Source organism: Onychostoma macrolepis, chromosome 01 (genome assembly GCF_012432095.1).
Source record: "Onychostoma macrolepis isolate SWU-2019 chromosome 01, ASM1243209v1, whole genome shotgun sequence".
Lineage (NCBI taxonomy): Eukaryota > Metazoa > Chordata > Actinopteri > Cypriniformes > Cyprinidae > Onychostoma > Onychostoma macrolepis.
This window is the reverse complement of record NC_081155.1, coordinates 14,607,531-14,617,351: the sequence shown is the minus strand read 5'-3', so window position 1 is coordinate 14,617,351 and position 9,821 is coordinate 14,607,531. Positions and strand designations below refer to the sequence as shown.

The 9,821-nt window shown below is 34.9% G+C and overlaps 1 protein-coding gene across 1 annotated transcript; it reads right to left on the bottom strand.

Moving 5' to 3' along the window:
- Positions 1-5,677: 5,677 nt before the first annotated feature.
- On the bottom strand, positions 5,678-8,044 carry si:ch73-6k14.2 (protein DEPP). Its single transcript, XM_058791856.1, has 2 exons — positions 7,920-8,044; positions 5,678-6,874 (listed from the first exon to the last, which is right to left on the bottom strand). The coding sequence occupies exon 2, from the start codon at positions 6,865-6,867 to the stop codon at positions 6,508-6,510; it is 360 nt and encodes a 119-aa protein (XP_058647839.1). The 5' UTR covers positions 6,868-6,874; positions 7,920-8,044; the 3' UTR covers positions 5,678-6,507.
- Between the last annotated feature and the right edge of the window lie 1,777 nt (positions 8,045-9,821).

Genomic DNA, 9,821 nt, shown 5'->3' with positions numbered 1-9,821 from the left:
TTATCGGATAAGCATGTTATAAACTTCTGAAGCATTGATGTTTCATATTTTAGAGCAGTCACTGCAATTTATGAATGAAGTCAATTAAATCTGTATGTGGGAGTGTGTGTGAAAAAAATCCTACCTGGTCTCATGGCATTTACGTACCTGGGTGCACTTTTTAGCGTGACACGAAATACTTAACAATAAGTACATATCACTGCAGTTTCCAAAATAAATGAACACTCTCACACAAATTTACAGAGTTGCGATTAATAAAGCGTAATTTTCGCACAATTACTTGAAGAATATCATGCTATGACTTCAAAACAATATTAATATGCTGGGAGATTTGAAAATTGATGATTTTGAACGTTAGCATCGCACACATCCAGCTTCATATCTATGGGTTTTCATAGATGATAAGTTTGTTCGGTGGTTCACGGACTACGGAGACGGACTTAAGAGACGAGAAGCATCGGTTCGAATCCCGTCTAACTACGGTTCGACAAAGCAGTTAAAATCTGCGTAAAAGGAAGTTCAAATGGCACAGTTGCATCAGCTAATATGTTTTTATATCAGTTTTGCATTTGTTAACACTATCGGGTAGGTTTAGGGCTGGATTTGGTGTAGAGCATATTTCCAACACGACAGAGCATTAACCTTTAGCGACAGTCCCCGGATATTTGAATTCTGAACCGCCGCAATACGTATCTGAAGCAACGTAATAAAAACCAGCAATACGTACCAATATCTACGTAATAAAAACGTGCCAGGGTTCACATATTGAACCTGTGTTTTAGCGCCACTCAGTGGACATTTCTATTTGAAACTGTGGGGAAAGGTGCAGCAAGGTACGTAAAACGGTGTCGCACAATAAGTGCGCAGAGGTACGTATTTTTATGAGACCAGGTTGAAAAAATCAGATGTAACCCCCTTTGTAATCCTTAACATATTCATAAGTAACTGCAATTTAATTACCCATTGTTTCTCAGTAAATGTAACTGATTACAATTACTTTTATTTTGTAATTAAATTACGTAATTCCGTTACATAGTTACTCCCTGGTGAAATCTAATCTATTGCAAGCACTTGCACGCAAATCTTTTAAATCAAAAGGATTTTTAGATATTGCAATCAAACCCAGTCCAAACATTTGATTCATAGTGTTTCTTAGAGATAAGAAAGTATATTCTCCCTGAATCAATTCTATTGTGTGCATCTCAATTACCAAAACCAGAGAGTCAACATCCAAGCGGTTAACTCAGCAGTGCAATGATGCATATCAGCTTCAGAACATGCAACCACTGCCACTGTCTGACATGTTGAGGCAGATACACCTTAAAATCATTAAGTCTGACAGAAGTCAGAACTCTGACTAATACCCTATTTTCATGGGATTTTGTGTCATTTCCCCAGTTTCATTAAATGCAAAATGCACATAGCCTATAGGGATGCATTTAGTCCAGATTCACTTTTGTAATACTTTATTTCTTTATTATCATCATTATGTTTCGGTATCATTGGCTTACTAGATCTTAGAGCCTAGACATGCTTTGCTAACATAATGGTAGTTTCTGTTGCACTGATTGTAATTATACAGAGAGAAAAAATGTGACATTTGTCAGAAAATCATCTTTTATGTTCCACGGAAGAAAGAAAGTCATACAGGTTTGGAACGACATGAGGGTTGTTTTTTGGTTTTTTGGTTTTTTTTGAGTATACTCCTCTGAGAGAAACGGTGAAGAATGTTGATGGCGATGCCCAACAGAGATGGCTAATGTGAGGTTTAAACCTCTATGAGAAAGCATGATGAGTCAGTTGTTTGGACCTATTTTCACATTTTTGTGGAAGAGACAGAGGCACATGTTGTCCTAAATTGCTGTAATTGTCACTTAAGACCGTATACCACTTTTCAATTGTTATTTATGATTTTGTATATCCTTTGTATTTATTGTTTTGTATTTATTTTTTGCTTACATTTCATTCCTCTGTATAGTTACACTATGGTTCAATAGTTTTTCTTTTCTTTTTTTTCTTTTTTTTTTTGCATAATTTTTTTGCAAATTGCATTAAACTGATTAAAAATGACAGTAAAGACATGTAAAATGTTACTAGATAGTAGGGCTCCACGATATTGGAAAAAACTCACATTGCGATATTTTGTATTTCTGCGATATATATTGCGATATGAAAAAAAAAAAAAAAAAACTCCAGATGACTTGAAAAGCTCTATTTGGAAAATAAAATATTGTAGATGAGTAAATCAGCATAGAAAAATGAACAAATTACAAACATAGATAAATATAATAGAACAAAGATATAACAGTGTTTTATATTTTTTCCAGTAAGTCTAACAGTATTCAGGTATACTGGTTGAATAATAAAATGTAAAATAACACTGTATAAATTAAATCTAATAAATCTGTTAAAGCTACAAAAGTGATTTTTCTCTGTGTTTTGCTGTTTGATTAACATTCATGACACTGAAAGCCTTAGGAACACTAAACTGCTGTGAGCCCATACTATCCATTTTCTTTATCAATTTTTTTACCTTCACCTAAGCCATAAGCAACTGTGTTTACAAGGATACTTGCAGAGACATGCATTTTGACAGTTTCGCGCGTATGTGTCATTTCAGGCACAAATAGACATGGAACTGAATGGAATTCAGTGTTCACATATATCTGAGTGACTCTCACCGTGTCTACAAAGGGCGCTGACAAAATACAATAGAACCCATTATAATCAGTGATGCCGTCTACACTGGATGCGGCGCGACACGGCAAATGCTTGCGAGGAAATCCTCATTCTTTTATGACGTACTGACACAAAGTTCAAAGGATTTGCAACGGTCGCTTTTCGGCGTCCAGTGAAGACAGTGCGTCGCGGGGTGGCGTGATGCGATAGCTGTCGCGAAAACGATCAGTATAAATATAACGGTCAGTATACTAAAAATCGCACATCCTGCGATGTGACTATCGCGGATGTGCATATCGCGATATCGATGCTAAAAACGATATATCGTGCAGCCCTACTAGATAGATAGATAGATAGATAGATAGATAGATAGATAGATAGATAGATAGATGTCAATTAGCAAATTATATGATGATATGTCATGATGTCAGTTAGCACTGCATTATTCATATACTTTATTTATTACCTGGAGACGACAGAAAAACCATACATTGTTGCAATCGTGTGCCGTCTTCACGTTTCATCAGTCAAAACATCTCTGCCTTTGTCCATATTTCCTGGGGTTGTGGCTAGAAGGGATGCAGCAAAAACCGGAAGCTAACAATAAATAAAAAAATATATATTTTTTATATATATATATATAATGTCTTCACCTACCCCAACCCTAAACCTACCCCTTACAATAATGCGAAAACAGTAATTATTGTTGTACAGTGTGAGAAAAATTACACTATATTTATATGCGCATGCCCAGTAGTTTTTGCTGTATCCCTTCTAGCCTTAACCATTTCCTGGAATTTCCTGCAGTCACAAGTTATTACTTCTATGAAGCCGTTTTGGACTTTCTGTGCAAGAGTGCCCTCCAGCTTCGAGTATGAATGAAACATACACTGCAGGAGAGTGTTCAGTGCTCAGTAATGTTCACATTGCCTCATTTTGGATAAGAATAAAATGTTAGGTCATGCAAAGACTACTGTATCTTGTCTCTCTGCATTTAAATTTAGATTTATTCACATTGTCCCTTAAAAATCTCTACGTGAACTCATGTGCCCGAAAAAATTGTGGGGGATGAATTGCTCCCAAAGCTCATGTTTTCATGCCATTTTAAGTCTTATTTTGACATAACAAAGAGTTGTTTACTTACTTTTTCAAATTAGTCTTCCCATTAACGCCATTATATTGTTCATTCATGAACGCGCACAAACACAAGAGGTGGGTTTTATCACATGAATCAATCACAGATGAATATAACCAGTCATATTGCGATGGAGCCATCGCCTCCTCTCATGTGACTTTCCCCCCTGGAAAAATCACGGCATGCTTTGGAGGGGGTCTGTTAAAACTCAATGGGCTCAGGGTAGGCAGGAGAGACGCACAGTCCCACTGTAACTTTATCTGCTGGTGTCGCTGTTAGACAATGTTTCTTTAGAAAAAAGAGTGATTTATACACTTTTTAGTGTATTTTGCAATGTTTGCATTGTTTATTTTTGTTGTGCAAACTTTTTCTCATCCAATATTTTGAGGAGGCACTGCCTCCCTTGCTTCCTCGGAGGAAATGCCCCTGATGTATATATAAAGACAGATAGATAGCCTACAGATATAGATATGATATTTGTTTATTTATTTATTTAATTTGTATGTTTATTCATCAAAGTATCCGAGGAAAAGTATCACAATTTCCACTAAAAACAAAATTACATAGCAAACTGTTTTCAACATTGATAATAATAAGAAATGTTTCTTGAGCAGCACATCAGCATATTAGAATGATTTCTGAAGGATCATGTGACACTGAAGACTGGAGTAATGATGCTGAAAATATCTTTAAATATATTAAAATAGAAAACATATATTTCAAATTATAGTAATAAACAGTTGTCTCTATACACATCTACCCCTTTATGAAATGCACTGGTGCAGGAATTTCCCAATGCGGCATTTGTAAAATATTGCAATTTATAAAATTGTTTCCCATGGAATGTGGTGGTGGTTAAAGATCTGAATTTGTGCAGGAAAGTTTGTAAGGTTTAAACCCATTAAGTGATCTTTTACGTTAGATGGTTTTGTTTAGCTTTAAATAAGTGCCTGTTAAATTGCAATTGTTTATAAGTGAAAAAAACCACATAGCTCGCTTTATTGTATAAAGAGACTTGGTGCAGACACATCAGTCAATTTAAATAGTCCTACAGTTGTGCAGAGTCACTCTGAAATGAGCAAAAGTTTAAAATTGCTAGTAATTTAACAAGAACAATATTCCCAAAACTTAGATGGAAAAGATGGATATGCCATTGCCACATCAAAATCAGGAACTGGGAAGGATGCCATCTTTCAGACATTCTGAAGAAGTTGTCATCCACTCATTCGTCCAGTATGCAGACTGGTTTTTTGTTGTGTGGCCCAGAAATCCCCTTTCCATTAAAGCAGAGATTCAGAAAAGCAAAACAGAGATGTAGATCGGCTGATAAAATAAAAACTTTGCAAAAATAAGAGCAGATAGACATGTTTGCAGCTAAATGTTTTGTATTTAGTTAGATTAAGTTTTTCTGTCCTTTTTTGGATCTATTTGAAGCACAGCTCGTCAGAAAGCACCGGATTGCGAAATATCTTGGCTGTCTCAATGCTGTCTTTGACCTTTGAGCTATATGATAGCATGCTGCATTTACTTTAGAAAACCTTTTCTAAAAAAAACTAAGTTAGGTTTACATTACCACTAACTTTATGCAAACTCGGAGCCCTTAGCTCTTGACAATGTTTTTGCAGTGTGTGTTGCAGTGATTCGGTCCAGCAGTTTTCTGCAAGTTGTGTAAAGCTGTTTGGCAGCAAGACAACATTCTTTTTTGGTTAAATAAATCATGACCAGTGTGTCTGAGAACCGCAGTGACTTAGAGGAAAACGAAACCTAACTAGTTTTTTGTTTATTAGAGCATGCTGACATGTTTTTTAATGCAAAGCTGAAATTATGCTTTTTTTATTTTACATGCATCAATATAGTCTTCAGTTCATTCAACACATTTACATTTGTTAAACATAATATTGAATAGCAAAATTTAAACAGAAAAACTACAAATATATAAGACAAAGAATACACACACACACACACACACTACCATTCAAAAGTTTTGATCGGTAAGATTTTTTAAAGTCTCTTGCAAGGCTACATTTGTTTGATAAAAAAATGTAAATTAAAATCACTGCAATTTAAAATGACTGTTTTCTATTTAAATAGATTTTAAATGTAATTTATGTGATGCAAAGCTTAATGCAAAACATCTAATCATCATTATTCTAGTCTTCAGTGTCACATGATCCTTCAGAAATCATTCTAATATGCTGATTTGCTGCTCAACAAACATTTCTTACTATTATTAATGTTGTGCTGCTTAATATTTTTGAGGAAACCAGGATGCAATTTTTTCAGGAATATTTGACGAATAGAAAGATCAAAACAACTATTTATTTAAAATAGAAATATTTTATAACATTATAAATGTCTTTACTACCATTTTGATCAATTCAATGCATCTTTGCTGAATAGAAGTATTAATTTCATTCAGAAAAATATTTCTAACCCCAAACTTCAAATTCTGAATTCATGAAACAACAAAAACAGAAATGCCTATTCATTTGGCTAACAGATACTATGATTAATATACTACTTGATATGCATGAAACCAATTCTTTAGCCCTTGTGACAACTAGCCCCTATTTCTTGCAGTATTTCAAAAATCACACTACATAATACGCTGAAAATAAAAATAATTCATTGCAACTTTTACGATTATTGCAGCATATTCCCGAGGCTGTGAGTTCTCATCATTTTTGTCTCCATCATATCATGCACACATCTTCCGGGTCGGTCTGCACTTGTGCAAAAAGCCAGTCCAGAGGGTCCTGATTTGAACTCGCCGGCCCTTTCGAGTCTGTCAAGGTTAGTGATACGTTATCAGGTCCAGAGAAAGCCCAGGGCTTGTGTGCCAGGACTGAACTTGTGGTGGCTAAAGACATGCTGGGGTGTTTGGCCTTGCGCAGCGGGGACAGACGGGAGCCCCGGAGGGGTCCGCTGAGAGGGTAGGTGGGTTGGGACAGCTCTCGTATGGAGTCTATGTAGTCATCCAGACTCTGGCTCTCCTGGAGCTCGAGAATCGTAGGGAGAAGATCCACAGAGGTCAGAAGCCTCCTGGGCTTCATGCTGGAACTGACAGGGCGAGAGATAAAAACACTGGATTCATGCCTGATTTATATTTTCTTAAAACATTCTTATAACATTAGTATTGAATCAAATCAGCTGTGAATATTCATATCATCAGTGTTTTGGTCCGTTCCACACTCCTAGGAATTTAAGGCCTCTAATCTTTTTGTTTTAGCCTTTTTAACAATTTGATTTTGCCAAGTTATTTCTCTTTTATCAGCTGCTAACATTAGGGGAGACCAGGAACGAAGTTCTTCACTCACAAACAAGCCAGAGGGTATATACCTTAGTACAAAAAAAAAAAAAAAACCTATGCCATAATTTATTTAAAATAAATTGATCTCATACTAAATATACTTCTGTCACGTAATGGTAATACAGAAACTTGCACGATGAGGAATACTTCAAAGAACAAACTTTAAATTACGTAAACTCAGAAAATAGCTACTTTCAACAATCTTAAAAAGATAGACAAAGAGAGGGCGATAACAGGGCTTAAATACACAAGGAAAACAAAGGGAAATAATGAGTTAAATAATAGACCCCAGGTGGACAGAATAGCTAATTAGACAACTCAGGAAAACTAGGGAGACAAAACTCAAAACACAATAAATCAGACATATCAAAACTTTAAATTCATATTTATTAAAATATCACTTAAGAGTATTTGGAGTATTTCTTTATTGCGTAATGCACATTTCTTAATATTATGCCTAAAATGTGTTTTAATGAAAACAAGATTTTTAAATTCAAGATATTTAAAGTGTACCTGAAGTATACCTGGAATAGTTCTACTTCTGCACAATTAAAGTACATTAACAAAATTAGTTGTTCCAATTTAGCAGACTTTAAGTATACCAGTATACCAAAACATATGGAATGGAATGACGTCTATGGAATGTCTTCATACAACATGAAAAAAAAAAAAAAGTGTGTGGTCTGTGCTTGGGTCTTCTCTATTGTCTCAAAGAAGTAGTAAAATATCATACAATTTATAATCATACGCTACAACAAGTTGTCTGCTTAAGTACGATTTACTGTAAAGGCTCACCTGTAGGTTCCCTTGATGTCTTGAGTGTTTAGGTCCAGATGTCTGCTCAGAGGACCAGCTTCACAAGCAGCTGAGTGCGTCTTGTGCACTGTTGAGGATTTACCTCCTAGTTAGTGACTTTAAATCCTTTGGCATTGAGAGCAAAGATACTAAAAATAAGCAAAGGGATGCCATGGATTTAGTGAGTGTGTGTTTATGTGTGTGTACTGTTTTGGTCAGACCGTGTTACCTGTACATGTTACACAACCCTCTGATCTACTGTATTTTATACATGCATTTTATATAATTGTGTTTTGCTCATCTGATTTGTATTTCACTCCACTAGAAGTGTTGTGCAACATTTGTTGAAACTTTAATCTTTAGATCTATAGTAATACACGTTCTGATTTACAGCTTGACTGAACTTGGCTCTGGACTGAACAAGTAAGATGGAATATATTCATATTTTTGCATCATTCACTGAATTGCGAAACAAGCTCCTGAACCTGTGCCATCACTCCTTCATCATTCAGACATATTCCCACGGAGCAAACAATAGAGCCTTGGTTCGGATGATTAAAAGACACATGACTTATCTAGTCACCGCTATATTCCTTCAGGGTTTCATTGTTACGTTTGGAACAGGTAAACAGATCAGGTAACTGATAATTACAAGATTTCTCACACCTGTTACTCAGAGAAAACATTTTAGCTTTGAACATTTGATTGTTGCATAACATAAGCTATTAAGATATGAGAGACATAATAAAATATATTCACTGCTCATGATCTTCAGAAAATGTTGTAATGAACATTTACAGCTCAAAACAGTCTTTTTATTGATGTATTACTGACAGCATATTAAATGATATGCTTAGTAAATGATTTTTGTTAAAACAGTTTAACTTTTGAAAACCCTTTTCAAAGGTATATTCTGTTTAATTTTTAAATACTAGAATGCATCTTGTGGGAATTTGATATTTTTCATGTAATTGTACTAAATGCATGCTCATTTAATATAATTATAGTCATATTATAATTATATTTACTTGTTATATTTATATATAGGTGTACTTTTTCTGAGTATTATAGTTCATTTACTTCCTTTTTAAATGCCTTCTTTAAATAGTTCATTTAACTTGGCAATTCAATTCAATAGTGGCATGTAAGGTCAACGAGCATATCCGTATAAGTACAGAAATTATCTGTCTAGTGCTCAGTAACACTGAAACAGTGACCTCTATACCATATCTCTGTTTAAACAGAATTGAGTCAGGAAAAAGGAAATGACCAATCCTGATTAGACCATGAAGAATATACTCAAAATATATGTACAGTCATATGGAGAAATATTCAGTAACAGGAAACAGCCAAATGATTAATCCATGGGACCCAGTACTGACACCACTCAAGACAGCTGACGCAATGTGACATTCTTAGACCCCAAGATCTTCTCTGTTACTGTGTATTAAGAATGAGAGGGATGAGAATATCTGTAATTCTGTGGAAATTCACTGCGCTCGAATTTCTGAACACTTCTCGCTAAAGCTAAATCATGAAGATCCAGTCAGTAATGAACAGACAGCATTTCTCTGGTGAACATCTGGTGATTTACAGCAGGCCTTGGTGCTCATATTGCTGCTCTTTATTATGATTAAGCTCTATGGAATGCTTCAGGGAAAGCATAACCTTCAACACAGTCTCGCAAGAAAACTTCACTCAGGCTACATCACTAAAACATCACTTTGAGGCTGTTGTTCAGCTTTTCAGTCCAGAAGATTTAGTTATTCTAAAGCTACAATAAATGTTTATGGTTGATATTTTATGTTTATTTTATTATTCATTTTTTTTTTTATATTGATATTATAGTATAATCCTTTTTACAAACAGATTTATAATATAATATAAGCGAATAATTCTCCG